The sequence below is a fragment of the Miscanthus floridulus genome, chromosome 16, assembly GCF_019320115.1.
Source record: "Miscanthus floridulus cultivar M001 chromosome 16, ASM1932011v1, whole genome shotgun sequence".
In the NCBI taxonomy this organism is placed as follows: domain Eukaryota; kingdom Viridiplantae; phylum Streptophyta; class Magnoliopsida; order Poales; family Poaceae; genus Miscanthus; species Miscanthus floridulus.
In genome coordinates, this window is record NC_089595.1 from 102,723,369 (window position 1) to 102,739,100 (window position 15,732).

General features: G+C 44.7%; 3 protein-coding genes and 1 non-coding gene across 4 annotated transcripts; 2 read left to right on the forward strand and 2 right to left on the reverse strand.

Moving 5' to 3' along the window:
• The first annotated feature begins 284 nt into the window (after nucleotides 1-284).
• LOC136512685 (protein ALP1-like) lies at nucleotides 285-1,568 on the forward strand. The gene has a single exon (XM_066506659.1). The coding sequence runs from the start codon at nucleotides 285-287 to the stop codon at nucleotides 1,260-1,262; it is 978 nt and encodes a 325-aa protein (XP_066362756.1). The 3' UTR covers nucleotides 1,263-1,568.
• A 40-nt stretch (nucleotides 1,569-1,608) lies between these two features.
• On the forward strand, nucleotides 1,609-1,680 carry TRNAD-GUC (transfer RNA aspartic acid (anticodon GUC)). The gene has a single exon. It is a non-coding gene; the product is annotated as a tRNA-Asp (tRNA).
• A 64-nt stretch (nucleotides 1,681-1,744) lies between these two features.
• On the reverse strand, nucleotides 1,745-6,834 carry LOC136512686 (uncharacterized). The gene is made up of 6 exons (XM_066506660.1): nucleotides 6,337-6,834; nucleotides 5,672-5,749; nucleotides 5,385-5,419; nucleotides 5,247-5,302; nucleotides 3,069-3,176; nucleotides 1,745-2,036 (listed from the first exon to the last, which is right to left on the reverse strand). Exons 1-6 carry the CDS (start codon nucleotides 6,721-6,723, stop codon nucleotides 1,978-1,980), a joined length of 723 nt encoding a protein of 240 aa, XP_066362757.1. The 5' UTR covers nucleotides 6,724-6,834; the 3' UTR covers nucleotides 1,745-1,977.
• A 525-nt stretch (nucleotides 6,835-7,359) lies between these two features.
• LOC136511627 (uncharacterized) lies at nucleotides 7,360-14,479 on the reverse strand. Its single transcript, XM_066505674.1, has 3 exons — nucleotides 13,191-14,479; nucleotides 9,737-9,814; nucleotides 7,360-8,869 (listed from the first exon to the last, which is right to left on the reverse strand). Exons 1-3 carry the CDS (start codon nucleotides 14,061-14,063, stop codon nucleotides 7,589-7,591), a joined length of 2,232 nt encoding a protein of 743 aa, XP_066361771.1. The 5' UTR covers nucleotides 14,064-14,479; the 3' UTR covers nucleotides 7,360-7,588.
• Between the last annotated feature and the right edge of the window lie 1,253 nt (nucleotides 14,480-15,732).

Sequence of the window (15,732 nt, forward strand, 5' to 3'; positions counted from 1 at the left end):
AATAATTATTTTTGTGTATATGCTTCCTCTGTTCCTTTGCTCATGCTTCATAATGTGTACCTATTTTAGGTGCTGAAATCAATATGAGCATCTCCAGTGATGAGGATGCAAGTCAAGATGAATCGGGTACTGATGAGGATTTCATGGTTGCATATATTGCAATGGAATTGATGGGGTCAACAAGCAGTGTTGCAAAGAACAAGGAGGTGGTTCCAGATGTACCAGTCATGACAGGGATACAATGGGTTGAAATCCAACTAAATGATAGAGTGCAGTGCTATAACATGTTTAGAATGACAAGGTCAGTGTTCCATCGCCTTCATCGGACTTTGGTTCAGAATTATGGCTTGACATCAACTAATGATATTTGTACCAAGGAAGCCTTAGGCTTGTTTTTGTGGACATGTGGTGCACCTCAATCGTTTAGACAAGTTGCAAATAGGTTTGGTCATTCTTTAGAAACTATCAGTAGAAAGTTTAGTGAGGTACTTTACTCAATTTGTAGACTGTCTATTGACATCATAAGACCTAAGGATCCACACTTTGGTACAGTTCATCCAAAACTGCAGCAAGCTAGGTTCTGGCCTCATTTCAACGATTGCATAGGCGCCATTGATGGTTCACACATACCTGTAACTGTATCAAAAAGTGAACAGGCAAAATACATTGGACGACATGGTTATGCTTCACAAAATGTCATGGCAGTTTGTGACTTCGATATGCGGTTCACATTTGTTGTCACGGGTTGGCCTGGATCTGCTCATGACACTCGGGTATTTTTGGATACTTTAGTCACCTACAAGGATAAATTTCCACATCCTCCTGAAGGCAAGTATTACCTTGTTGATTCTGGGTATCCTAATAGAAAAGGATATCTAGCACCTTACAAGGGACAAAGGTATCATGTGCCCGAATGGCAACATGGTCGTCATGCAGTGGGATCGAAGGAGGTGTTCAACTATGCTCATGCATCCCTCCGAAATGTGATTGAGCGGTCATTTGGAGTTCTCAAGATGAAGTGGCGCACTCTCTTGCAGTTACCTAGCTATCCAATTGAGAAGCAATCAAAGATTATCGTTGCTTGCATGGCTCTTCATAATTTCATTAGAGACAATGCCATATATGACGAACATTTTGAAACATATGTGGAAGACAGTAGTGGTGTTGGGTCCCAAGTTCCTTCAGCTGATGGTGGTGGTTCGGCGGATGATATGAATATGTGTGCTTTCCGTGATGCTATTGCTAATGCGTTGGTTGGGTGATTCATTGTTAGAAACTTGAGTATTTTGTAGCAATTACATTACCCAAATGGATGTTATTTTCGACTATTATTGTACATTGCAACTTAATGGAGCCATATTGCTATCTGAAACTTTACAAATATTCCCACCATTATCTTCACATCATTGTGACGAACCAAAAGAGGTATAATCAACCACAGGGGTACATAGGTCAATTTACATCCAGGACAGATAATCTACCAGAAATAATCAGGACAGCCAAACGCCCAGCTTATTTAGACAGCAGATTCTCCAGATCGTGGCTTATCAGATAAGCCTACTCAGCTTATAAGCGAGACTCAGAAAAGCTGAAACAAACAGGGCCTTAGTCGTTGTAGTATAGTGGTGAGTATTCTCGCCTGTCACGCGGGTGACCCGGGTTCGATCCCCGGCAACGGCGAATCTTTTTTTTGAAGCCTCTTTGTTTGGTATTTTACTTCAGCTTCTGTAGTAAACACACCAGCTTCAGCACAAATCACATATATATATGAGCTATCACACTCACCCTACCCTACTTTACTATTTACTATGCAGTGTCCATCTATATACATTTGCCAAAAACACGTTCTAGTCTCAGTTTCAGATTGTTCCCACATCTGGGACCCAAACTTAGCCTTCACAAATAATGCCTTCTTCAACTGAAGATAAGGGCTGGTACTGATGAGCACTGATGAAGGATCATGTGGAAGTGGAAACATCACTCGACATCCTTGACTTCGGCCTCGACATCCACAATCGTTCCTGAAGGCGCCCCTTCTACATGCAGAAGCACAAAGTGTGGTTACTGATGATTCGTTAGCCAGATGGGCTTGCAAAAAGTTCATTGACAGAGAATTTAGAAGAAACAAAACCCTTTGTTGGTCGGAATGACAAGTTCTCCACTGGAGGTAGTTTTTTTTTGAGAACGTGTCCGTTGACACGTGTTTCATTAAGAGGGGGGTCGACTGGAAGTAGTAGAAATAGTCCCTACAACTCTTTGAAACGATCTTAGACCAAGCCCTTCACTCATTAATTTGACTATGGTTTTTACAACACCTGGCCTTCAAGTTGGCGTTGACGTGGCCTTGGGGCTAAGGTGCTAAGCACACGAGCTCAGCTGCTCTCACCCCCGCTCCTCAATGGGTGAAGGAAGAGAGCCAAAACAAGTGCTGTTTTGATGGGAGGAGTCACTGACATGCACGCTGTTCTACTTCCAGCTCTAGCTCTGATAGCCTGATCTATCCACTCCTGATTCAGGTAGGCGGTAGCCATGGAAGGTGAGGGGGCAAGGGGGATGTATTCCTGACAGTGATTCGCTCCATGCCTTCAGCCATGACCCGAGGGCCTCATCATGGCCAGCGTATCTTGATGCTCAGCAAGATCTGTTACATCTAACGGTCATGTGCGGTAGGAGATGGCTCCAACTCAGTTCTTTCATACTCCATTGCACTCTCCATGACAAGTGGGACCCACTGCCAACACTACAGTTCGCTGCCAAGTTAGGCATTCAAAACCACCATCAAACAGGCATAGAAGTGCCTGAACCGTGACTTGGGGCTCTTGGTGGGTTTCAACTCTAGCCTACCCCAACTTGCTTAGGACTGAAAGGCTATGTTGTTGTTGTTGTTGTTGTTGTTCGAGAGATGAGGGATCAATGTATTCCAGTATTGAAGTTGATGGAAGTTTTAAACTATGAGAAGAGTTTGGGGTCAAGGTGGATGGGTGGGTGAGGGGCGGAGCTAAAAGTTCACTTGAGATGGCTCAAATGCAAGCATAGAAAAATAAAGATTGAACATAATTATTTGGTACCTCTCATGTTGCGGTTGAAGAACTCATTGAACACTTGCCCGTTTGTAGTAGTAGGACCCCTCCCAGATGAAAATCTAGCAGATTCTCTAACAAATTTGTTGCCCTGAACTGCAGCATGTACAAATATATCTTAGCTCCAAAATAAAGGGTTCCACACAGACAAGCATAACAAAGATGTTAAACAATGGAACGATAAGTTTCTCCAATGGAAACATTCTAAGACGTCAAGGCGATTCCACATATCTCCATTCTTAGTTGGCAGATATAACAACAACAGTAAACAAAGCATTTAAGTCCTAAACAAGTTGGGATAGGCTAGAGTTGAAACCCAGCAGAAACAATCTAAGATTCAGGCACATGAATAGCTGTTTTTCAAGCACTCCTATCTAAGGTTAAGTCTTTGGGTATATTCCATCCTTTCAAGTTTCTTTTTATTGCCTCTACCCAAGTCAATTTCGGTCTTTCTCTGCCTCTCTTCATGTTACTATCCTGGCTTAGTATTCCACTACGCACCGGTGCCTCTGGAGGTCTCCGTTGGACATGTCCAAACCATCTCAACCAATGTTGGACAAGCTTTTCTTCAATTGGTGTTACCCCTAATCTATCACGTATATCATCGTTACGAACTCGATCCCTTCTTGTATGACCATAAATCCAACGCAGCATATGCATTTCCGCGACATTTATCTGTTGAACATGTCGTCTTTTCGTAGGCCAACTTCTGCACCATACAACATAGCAGGTCTAATCGTCGTCCTATAAAACTTGTCTTTTAGCTTCTGTGGTACCCTTTTGTCACATAGGACACCAGATGCTTGGCGCCACTTTATCCACCCTGCTTTGATTCTATGGCTAACATTTTCATCAATATTCCCGTCTCTCTGTAGCATTGATCCTAAATATCGAAAGGTATCCTTCCTAGGCACTACTTGACCTTCCAAACTAATATCTTCCTCCTCCCGAGTAGTAGTGCCGAAGTCACATCTCATATACTCAGTTTTAGTTCTACTGAGTCTAAAACCTTTGGACTCCAAAGTCTCCCGCCATAACTCCAGTTTCTGATTCTCTGACTTTCATCAATTAACACTACATCGTCCGCGAAAAGCATACACCAAGAGATGTCCCCTTATATGTCCCTTGTGACATCATCCATCACTAAGGCAAACAGATAAGGGCTCAAAGCTGACCCTTGATGTAGTCCTATCCTAATCGGGAAGTCATCCATGTCTCCATCACTTGTTCGAACACTAGTCACAACATTATTGTACATGTCCTTAATGAGTCCGACGTACTTCGTTGGGACTTTATGTTTGTCCAAAGCACACCACATAACATTCCTTGGTATTTTATCATAAGCCTTCTCCAAGTCAATAAAAACCATGTGTATATCCTTCTTCTCCCTATACCACCCCATAACTTGTCTTATTAGGAAAATTGCATCCATGGTTGACCTTCTGGGCATGAAACCAAATTGGTTCATAGAGACGCGCGTTATTGCTCTCAAGCGATGCTCGATAACTCTCTCCCATAGCTTCATAGTATGGCTCATCAACTTAATTCCCCGGTAATTAGTACAAGTTTGAATATCCTCTTTATTCTTTAGATCGGTATCAATATACTTCTCCTCCACTCGTCAGGCATCTTGTTTGATCGAAAAATATGGTCAAACAGCTTGGTTGGTCATACTATAGCTATGTCCCCGAGGCATCTCCACACCTCGATTGGGATACCATCCGGTCTCATCGTCTTACCTCATTTCATCATTTTCAACGCCTCTCTGATCTCAGATTCTTGATTCTCCGCACAAAGCATCTATTGGTGTCATCAAAAGAGTCATCCAACTGAAATGTTGTGTCCGTATTCTCACCATTGAACAATTTATCAAAATACTCTTGCCATCGATGTCGGATCTCGTACTCCTTCACCAAGAGATTTTCATTGCAAACTGATACTACATACATAAGCAATGGTTACAAAAGGTTTCAACCATAGGTTCAATATAACTCTGTCGCTGTATCAGGTCTACAGTACATTAACAGTTGTACAACCATAGATTCAGTGAAATTTTGTGTTCAGCATTGCTAACGTTATTATACCAAAACACAGAGAAAGAGGGTGAATGGGTGGGTGGTGATGGCGGTTGGAGGTAGCTGTTGATAACACAATTAAATTGCTTACCAGAGAAAGGTTGAGTGCAATAAGGGCATAGCTGTGGGCCATCCTTCAAAGCTGACCTATAAGACAATCAAGCTAATCAGAGTTCAGTTTAAGAACAAATCTGTGATAGAAGTTTTACATGGTGCTGTTTATGCTCACTTCAGGATCTGGAAGCTTTTTCCACAGTTCGGACACTGCCAACAAAGGAAAGAGCATGAGTATGGGAACATTAACAGAACTGTGCACATGAGACAACAAAGTTTCTTCTTCCAGTTTTGGGTGTGAATGATATAACCATAGTGCTGCTAATAGGCGTAACCTAAGTAACTTTAAGAAGCAATGTTTTATAAGTGGGGAGGATTATGCAGAAATATTTCTCACAAGTAGATAAACTCAACCATATGAAAGAAGCAATAGCTGAATGCCAAATTAATGGGGAGACTTACATCGCCCTGCAGTATATCTTGTCCTGCAAAGAAGAAAAATGCACCCAGAGCCAGAACAGGCAGCAGTATTGTAAGGAGCTGTTTTCAGAAGACATGTAAAAATCCAAATTAATGACAGTTTAATAAACTAAAATCATATATGAATGAATAAACACGAAGATTGTATGACATTTTGTGGTATGTACAGACCCAATTTCAGTGTCAAGATTCTGTGGAATCTAATGCTCAAGTTTTCCATGAGTCTATGACCCAATGGCAGTGCACAATTAAATACTAGCAAGTCAATAGTAGTACATGATCGCCAAGCTAAACAACATTACTTGGTGAAACTGTAAATTGACTGGAAATCTGAGGTCACTGAGAATCTACTCCAACATGGACAGCAAAATCGTACTGTTAAAAAGCACTGCGTTCTTGGTGGAGCAATTCTAGGTATCAACCTAAGCTGTCTGGTTTTCCACAAGGGATGGCATTTTTCAGCTGAGCTAACATTTATTTCCTACAGTCAGGCATCGAATTAACAAAATAAACAAGCTAGTGCCAATCCCAAATATTCTCATCGAAGAAACAAATCAAACAACCTAGCGCTCCGCTACTAATCCCAAATGTTCTCACAGAAGAAGCAAATTGTAAATAATTCATTTTAGCAGTAAGAATTCTCGTACCCAGAGCGAGACGATGGCGTCAATAACCCACCGGAGCTGGCCGGTGACGGCGAGGTACGTCACGACGGCGGCGAAGGCGAGGTTCCCCACGACCCGGGTGGTGCCCTTGTCCATACGCCTCCAGCCGCCGCCAAAGAAGGGGCCTCTCCCAGCTCCGGTGACGCCAAGGCCAAGCCGCCGCCGCTGTCTCCCCGCCGCTCTCCAAGCCAAGGCCCCGCTTTTACCCACTAACAACTCGCTCCGGTCCGACGGCCTCGCCGTGGAACGGGAACAGGCCCCATTTGAGAATTTTGGAGGCGGTTTCAAGAACCTCGGGTAGAGGCAGGCATGCGAGCAGCAGCAGAGCGGGGGAAGAGTGAGAAGAGGAGGCTGGAGCAAGGAGGCCATGGACGCGAGGGAGCGAGCGCGTGGGGAAGATTATTCTTGAGAAAGTATAACCCGCAAATGTTCTTGTAAAACCGATTTTTTTTCGCCTTTTTTTTCCACCGGGGGTGGTGCAAGCGGCGGTAGAGCAGAGTAAGGAAAATCTTGGTTTGAGCGACGGTCTCCTCGTATTGCATTGGTGAGGGTAAGACTTGTCATTGACATCTTTTTTTAGACTCATATAGAGTGGGAGCTCTCTGCTATGAGCACGTCACTGAGGCGTGGGATGTTTTGATATTTTTGTGGTGAAAACGCAGCAGGGGTTTGTTTGCAAAGGCAGACATGGCGTTGGATGTTGGAACGCACGCTGGAACTGGAGGCTACCGGACCGGGAAGATAGGTCTGGGCAGTCGACAGCAATGTTTCAGATACGCCGTTCAACCGGATAGACAGTTCGGGAATGCAGCTTGTCAGCTCCGTATTTTAGATGACCTTTTAAAAAAGTTTTTTTTTAATTTATTGCTTCTCTAGAAATGATCCTGTATTTAAAAAAAAAACAGAAATAATTATGTGTCATGCCACCACACCACAAAAAATTAAAAACGCACTACCATAGCACGACAATAACCTGTCACTTATCCATTGCCACGGTTTATTTTTGCAATAGAATTTCTCCGCATGCAAAAAAATATCCCTTTCCACCAGATTGTCAGCGCAGGATGTGTTTTCTGATTTCTGGCACGTCATCAATCGACGGGATGCTCAATCCATTAAGCAAGTATCATTACATTACAACATCTTTCCGGTATTACAGAATCTTGGTGTCTCGATTATGACTGGAACACTCATACTGACTCATAGTACACCAGGGGCAAATCCCCAAAGACACCTATCTGCGATGCCGGCCGCCTCTACCACCTCTTCCAGAGGAATGCCGGCCACCGCGCTGCAGCGTCCTTCCCCGGCCAAAGGACGAGCTCCCTTGATGAAACTGCCTAGAACTGAACTGCGGAGGCGAATCTTGTTCCCCATCTCCACGGGGTGGCGCCAGGTTCATAAATCCTTGTGAATTTGGAGGCTGGCCAAAGTTGCCTTGCCCCATAGGCACTTGAGGCGCGGGGCCAAATGGAGAGTTCACTGGTGGTCTGCCACCGAATGGCATTGGATTTGCAGGCATTCCAGTTTGGTGCATGAACTGAGGAAAGGGCATCGGCATTTGGTTTGGGAAGCCACCGAAGTTCTGGTTCTGAAACTGCTGCTGGAATTGGTTGGCTCCTGGGCCACTGAAGTTCTGGTTCTGAAACTGCTGCAGGAATTGGTTGGCTCCTGCGCCACTGAAGTTCTGGTTCTGGAACTGCTGCTGGAATTGGTTGGCTCCTGCAAGGAGGCTCTGCATGATGTTGGCAGCGAGTGCAGCTCCATGTACCCCCATGTTTGGATGAGGCGGCTGTGGAAATCCACCAGGCCAAACCATATTGTGCTGCTGCGGTAAGAACTGCTGCTGTGCCGGATTCATGAAGCAGCCACCCATCTGATTTGCAAGAGAAACAGGTGATGGGGGCACAGCAGGGTTCATTGGGCCAGGCGGCAGCATGGTTGGAGCAATCATAGGTGCATTTTGAGGACCCAATGAACGTGCAGGATCCATATCTGAGAGGTGAAAATGAGGCCGTGGCTGGTGACCTGGAGTTGATGTATCCAGGTTCCTTGGCGGCATGGGCTTCCGGATTCCACTACCTCTAGACTGTGATCTCTTCCTATCACGAGAAGTCTTCATAGGCTCACGCTGTCTATCAGTCTGCCTTTTTGCTTGACGTAATGACCGTTTGTACTCAGCCTCCTTTTCATCATCAGAGAAATCAGGTAAATCTTCTTCTTCATCATTGTCTACAGGATCAGATTCATCATAGCCTTTTGCATAGAGCTCCTTCATATTCAGGATGTGATCTGCAAACTCCGCTACAAAAGAGACATTGGTTCCTGCACTGATCCCAGCAGGTACCTCTTCCTCAGAGTTGTACCGCACAAGGTAGTATGGGTTCTTAACAGGTCCAAATAACTCATCAACTATACCAAGCGGCGTCCTACTTTCTGTTATCCAGAGAATTGAACCCTCATTCAGGGGGTTGTGTTGGACTGAACCTTCAACTATTACTCTCTCACCCATTATCTGGAAAGATAGCAGACAGGCAAACAGTCAGGATATGAACTAGACCATCCACTATATGACAACAATCCAAAACACCACAGTTGTTTAGTATTTTACCAAAAAAAATGCTAACAGCTGCAAACCAAGTAAAAACAACTACCACACTTCAGGTGCCTTTAAGCTTCAGATAGCACTAAATATATTGCACATACAGTCCTCCTTATAAAAGGGGAAAAATACAATGAGGTAGATTCCATCTGAGTCTATGGGCTGTCAGGAAACTGGAGGGTTTCAGTATATTTCTATATCAGTTTCTGCCTTTCTGTGGCACACCCCAGGGATACGAAACAGGTCTGGTTATCAACCAATTCAAGCAGCTAAATTTCAGTGTTTTTAAGCAATAACAATTTCCCAGGAAGGTCTGAAATGCTACAAAAGATTCAACACATTACCTTCCCCAAATAAGTCCCTATTGCGTTTAGCAACTATATGGGGGTGTTTGGTTTGAGGAACACCTCCATCATCATCTCAATTATTTCTATTTCTTTTATTTCTGGAAATCCATCACCACTCATCCCTCAAAAGCTAATAATTAGTATAGACATGAAGAATGGGTTGGGATGAACTCATGATGCACCACTTCATCTATAAATGGGGTGGTTCCTCAAACCAAACATCCCTTATATGTATGAACTATGAAGTGAACCAGTTTTATCTTCAAACGATGACACCATGAGACAAAATAAGCAGATGGTCTAAATGCAATCAAATAAAAGGATAACACCAACTTTTCTTGCATGGCATATGAAAAACAAACATTAGAGTATAACTCCACGGATAAATATAATATAAACACAAAAGGACCTGCGCAGGAAATATAAGACTTACAGTTGAAATAGTCCCTACTGGAAGAGTCTGATGATGTGGTTCCAACTGGATTTCAATTTTTGGGACTGGCGGAAGGACCTGCGATGTATATCCACATTAGAAGATCCAGACAAATACAAATGTAAACAAAAAAAATTAGGAATGTTGAAAACAACAGCTTATGTCATTTTGTAGATCCTGGTAGCAACTGAATGTAAGACTTCAGTATTGCAATTGCATAGCAACACAGAGCTGTGTGTTTCCACACAGTTTCTGCAACACTACTACAGCCTTACAAACAGGACAGAGTATCTGTTAGAACTAATTTAACATCACAAGCATAAACTTCATTTTGATTCAAACAATAGGCTACTCTTGAATGGGGTGGTTCCTCAGAAGGATCCGTTTAGGTAGCTGGAATGTAGGGTCCCTTACGGGTAAGTTAAGAGAGTTAGTGGACACAGCGGTTAGGAGACGTGTAAATATCTTATGCGTCCAAGAGACTAAATGGAAGGGACAGAAGGCGAAGGAGGTGGATAATACCGGCTTCAAGCTCTGGTACACAAGGACAACATCAAATAAAAATGGAGTCGGAGTTTTGATTGATAAGAGCCTCAAGGATGGTGTGGTGGAGGTGAGAAGGCAAGGGGATAGGATCATCTTAGTTAAACTTGTCATTAGTGATATGGTCTTAAACGTAATTAGTGCGTATGCCCCCAAGTAGGCCATGATGAGAGTGCTAAGCGGCTTTTCTGTGAAGACTTAGATCGCTTGGTTAGAGCTGTTCCTAGTAGCGAGAAACTCATTATAGGAGGTGATCTTAATGGCCATGTAGGTACATCAAGTGCAGGTTTCGAGGCGGTTCATGTGGGTTTCGGATATGGTAGTAGGAACCAGGAGGGAGAGGAAGTCTTAGACTTTGCTATAGCTTTTGATCTAATGATAGCTAACACTTTCTTTCGTAAGAGATAGTCCCATTTAGTGACCTTTAGTAGCGGCCAGTACTTTATTCAAATCGACTTTGTCCTTACAAGAAGGATGGATAAACGAACATGCGTGGACTGTAAGGTGATACCTAGAGAATGCGTGGTCGCTCAACACAAGCTGGTGGTGGCTAACTTCCGCTTTCTGGTGCAAGCCTGTGGGAACAAACAAGCTAGGGTTGCTAGAACGAAGTGGTGGAAATTAGAAGGGGAGGCATCAAAGGTCTTTAAGGAAAGGGTCATTGACGAGGGCCCTTGGAAGGATGAAGGCGATGCAAATAGCATGTGGGAGAAGATGGCAACATGCATTCGGAAGGTTGCTTCAGAGGTGCTTGGAGTGACCAAAGGGAGCGGATGCGACTCGAAAGACACTTGGTGGTGGAATGAAGATGTGCAAAAGGCTATTAAGGAAAAGAATGAGTGCTATAAGCGCTTGTATCATGACAGGTGTGCAGACAACATAGAGAAGTACAAGGTGGCAAAAAAGACTGCAAAACGAGCGGTGAGTGAGGCAAAGGGGCGGGCATATGAGGACCTTTACCAATGTTTGAGTACGAAGGAAGGAGAGAAGGACATTTATAGGATGGCTAGGGCTCGCGATAGGAAGACAAGGAACTTCAATCAAGTCAAGTGCATAAATGATGAGAGGGAGCAGCTCTTGGTGAAGAAGGATGAGATCAGACATAGATGACAAGAGTATTTTGATAAATTGTTCAATGGTGAGAACGAGAACACCGTTCAGCTGGATGACTCGTTTGATGACACTAATAGGCGCTTTGTGCAGAGGATTCAAGAATCGGAGGTCAGAGAAGCCTTGAAAAGGATGAAAGGGGAAAAAACGATGGGCCCTGATGGTATCCCAATCAAAGTGTGGAGATGTCTCGGAGATATAGCTATAGTATGGCTAACCAAGATGTTCAACAATATCTTTCGATCAAACAAGATGCCTGAGGAGTGAAGAAGAAGCATATTGGTACCAATCTACAAGAACAAGGGAGATATCCAAAGTTGTACTAATTATCGGAGAATTAAGTTGATGAGCCACACTACGAAGCTATGAGAGAGAGTCATCGAGCAGCGCCTGCGAGGAACGACGCAGATATCAACAAACCAATTTGGTTTCATGCCCGGAAGGTCAACCACAGAAGCAATCTTCTTAATAAGACAAGTTATGGAGCGGTTTAGAGAGTAGAAGGACCTCTACATGGTTTTCATTGACTTGGAGAAGGCTTATGACAAGATACCAAGAAATGTTATGTAGTGGGCTTTGGACAAACATAAAGTCCCATCAAAGTACGTGACACAACAATGTTGTGACTAGTGTTCGAACAAACGATGGTAACGCATATTACTTCTCGATTAAAATTGGACTTCATCAAGGTTCAGCCTTAAGCATGTATCTCTTTGCCTTGGTAATGGATGAGGTTACCAAGAACATACAAGGGGATATCCCTTGGTGTATGTTGTTCGCTGATGATGTAGTGTTAGTGGATGAAAGCCAGGCGAGAGTAAATAGAAAACTAAAGTTATAGCGGCAGTCCCTTGAGTCTAAAGGTTTTAGATTGAGCAGAACTAAAACCGAATACATGAGATGCGACTTTGGCGGAGCTGCACAGGAGGAGGGAGATGTGAGTTTGGAAAGTCAAGTAGTGTCTAAGAAGGATACCTTTCGGTATCTAGGATCGATGTTAGAGAGGGATGGAGATATTAATGCGGATGTTAGCCATAGAATCAAAGCAGGGTGGATCAAGTGGCGACAAGCTTCTAGCATTCTCTGTGACAAGAGGATACCACAAAAGCTAAAAGGCAAGTTTTATAGAACGACGATTAGACCGGCTATATTGTATGGAGCAGAATGTTGGCCTACAAAAATTCAACATGTTCAACAACTGAGTGTTGCAGAACTACGTATGTTCCGATGGATTTGTGTGGTCACACAAGAATAGACCGAATTTGAAACGATGATATACATGATCATCTAAGGGTAGCACCAATTGAAGAAATGCTTGTCCAACATCGGTTGAGGTGGTTTGGCCATATCCAAAGAAGACCTTCAGAGACACCAGTGCATTGTAGAGTCCTAAGCCAAGCTAATAATATGAGAAGAGGTAGAGAAAGACCGAAATTGACATGGGGAAGGTAATAAAATATATTTGAAAGCTTGGAAAATACCTAGAGATCTATGTTTGAATAGTAGTGCTTGGAAAGCAGCTACTGAAGTGCCTGAACCGTGACTTGGGGCTCTTGGTGGGTTTCAACTCTAGTCTACCCCAACTTCCTTGGGACTGAAAGACTATGTTGTTGTTGTTGTTGTTGAATAGGCTACTCTTGAAAGTTAACTACATAATAAAAATTGTGTCAAGGTAATTGCACTAACTAGAAACATAGTCGCAATCCATTCACAAATGACTAACACAGCATCACAGCAAGCAAATCGCACCTAATAAGTATCAAAAGAATACGCATATCACAGGATGTTGTAACTCAAATACCTCTGTTTCATATTTGGACTTGATGCCTCCCTTTTGTTCCGCATCCTCCTCATTGCTCCCGATCAACAACTCACCTTCCTCAAGGAGACTCTCTAGGTTATTGGACTTACCACCATGCCTCTTAACTCCCAGCTCTTCCTCTTCGCTGCTTGAGGCTTCACTCGATTCCTCGTCCTTCTTGACCCTCTGCTCTTTCTCCTCTTCACTGCTCGAGGAAGCCTCACTCGATGAGCTGTCATCGTCATCCTCACTGCTCTCTGACTCCGACTCTTCATCGCTGCTCTCCTGCCCTTCCTTGCCACCTTCCGCTTCCACTTCCACGGACACCGTGGTATTCATCATCTCAGCATCAGCAGGTGCAGGCGGTGCCTCCTGCCCTTCCTTGCCACCTTCCGATTCCACATCCACGGACACCGTGGTATTCATCTCAGCATCAGCAGGTGCTTCCACGGATACCATAGTATTCATCTCAGCATCAGCAGGTGCGGGCGGTGCGGCATTCATCTCAGCATCAGCCGGTGCGGCAGCCATCTCCATAACAACCGCTCCCTCTGGAATATCCTCTCTCACAGCCAAATCGCCAATCCCAGACACCAGAAGCTGATCCGGGGTAAGCAGCTCGTCCAATCCGCTGCTGCCCACCACCTCGACCTTCTCGTCCTTCACACCAAACTCGAGCTCGGTGTTCTTTTGCGCCGCCGCTTGCTCAGCGGAGCCGAGACTCTTGACCGCTAGCTCGCTCGACATGGCCGGGTCGAAGTCCACGAGCCACTCCTCGATGGGGTCGAAGCCGATGCCGGGGTCCGAGTCCGAGGGCGGGCACGGCGGCGGGGACGGGGACGGGGATGCGGGCGGCTTAGGATGTCGCGCCATAGGTGAGGGAGGCGAGGCTGGGGTTCTGCGGATGGAGAGAGAGGTGGTGCCGCGGCGGCGTCATGGGTTTAGGGCTTTAGATTAGTGGCGGCGCGATTTTGGAGGGATACAGGAGTAGGCGTGGATATGGAGCCAGCTCGGTTCGGTCCAGCTCTGGCTGTTTAGCTCGCAAGCTACCACAGCGTCCGGCGGCTGCAAGCGGTGCCGGCGGCTGTAGTGGACGACTGGATGGGGGCGCCAAGCCCCGGCCGGTGGGCGGCGACTGGGCGAGCGGAGGAGTGGCGGCTGGCGGCACTAGCACCTAGCAGGCAGACCGACGGGACGGCGGAGCCACGGAGGAGTGGTGGAGGGGGCGGACTCGGGCACCTCGGCAGGAGAGGGCTTGGCGGCGCGCCCGGTCCGTTCACACGGGCACTAGGGTTGGTTTTGTGGTGGGCTTGCTGGGCCTCCCCGTGGCCGTGGGCTGGCAAGACTCGCTGATAGACCGGTTTAGATTGGGTTTATTGGAAACCTGTTGTGCTTCTAGCCTCTCATGTCTCGTTAAAACAACAAAACTTTCAGTTTAGTTTAGCATTTGAAACGCCTTTTCTTGCTTTTCTTGGCCATGAGACATAAGTGATGAGTGTCATGAGATACTAAAGTTAACTCATCATTTGGCCTCCACCGGTCTTTAGCATCATTGCAAACAATGGTTTGCTGCTCTGCTGCCTCGGCCATACCAGACACGTTCGGTAGGGATACCGGACACGTCCGGTACGTGCAGGTAGACAGCAGATCATGCGCTGCTTATGCTTCTTGCTTTGGCTCGGCGCTCTTGAAGTCTTGTGAGGCTTCTTTGCTGCATGAAGACACAACGGACAACTTTTCCATTAACTCGAGCTCATGTGCATCATCACATTTGGATTTTTCATATAACTTAACAAGTCTAGTCCAAATGAGATGAGCACTCTCTAGAGGTGGTTGTCCATTGAAGATTGCCTCATCCTGAACCTATGTACTCAATGTACTCAAAATGATATTAATTGCTTGAGCATTGAGTTGCACACATATCTCTTCCTCTTTTGACATATTTTTGTAGTTGTTCCAATCAACTATAGAAAGAGGTATGCTTGTATACACAATATGCTCAACAAGAGGACTAATAGTCCTAAAAATATTGAGTACATGAATTGATCAAGGTAGAAAGTTTGAACCATCATTCTGGAGAGGTACCGGCTCCAACTCAATAGGCGTCTACATCCTTTTCTCACGGCGGTGAAGCTTTAGGTGAGTTCTAGCTCTAATACTACTTGAAAGGACCTAGGATGCCGTCTAGAGGGGGTGAATAGGCATTTCTAAAAATTAATACCTTTAAATACGAAAACGATTAGTAATGGGAGTTTCCAAAATAGAAACTCCAAATAAGAGTAATACCACCCCTCACAAGTTAGCCACAGAGTATGTAAAAGATACTAAATAAATCTAGGGAGCCAGACACCTGCAACCAAAGAGTTAAATCAAAATATAATTAAGTTTTGCACAGGTTCAATCCAAACTTGCTCCTTACGATTTCAATCTTCAATCCAAGTTGTAGGTACCTACTAGAAATGATATGATATACAGAGAACCTGTAGAAGAGCTAGAGCAACACAAATATCAAAAGAAATATGATTTGAGACACGATATTTGT

Excerpts from the sequence above, each read along its gene's own strand:
- LOC136512685 (XM_066506659.1), top strand. The coding sequence starts at position 285 with ATGTTTAGAATGACAAGGTCAGTGTTCCATCGCCTTCATCGGACTTTG.
- LOC136512686 (XM_066506660.1), bottom strand. The coding sequence starts at position 6,723 with ATGGCCTCCTTGCTCCAGCCTCCTCTTCTCACTCTTCCCCCGCTCTGC. Across the intron at positions 5,303-5,384 it reads AAAAGCTTCCAGATCCTGAA|GTCAGCTTTGAAGGATGGCC; the intron begins GTGAGCATAAAC and ends ATTGTCTTATAG. Across the intron at positions 2,037-3,068 it reads CTTCAACCGCAACATGAGAG|AAGGGGCGCCTTCAGGAACG; the intron begins GTACCAAATAAT and ends TTCTGCATGTAG.
- LOC136511627 (XM_066505674.1), bottom strand. The coding sequence starts at position 14,063 with ATGGCGCGACATCCTAAGCCGCCCGCATCCCCGTCCCCGTCCCCGCCG. Across the intron at positions 9,815-13,190 it reads AGTCCAAATATGAAACAGAG|GTCCTTCCGCCAGTCCCAAA; the intron begins GTATTTGAGTTA and ends TATACATCGCAG. Across the intron at positions 8,870-9,736 it reads CAGTAGGGACTATTTCAACT|ATAATGGGTGAGAGAGTAAT; the intron begins GTAAGTCTTATA and ends CTATCTTTCCAG.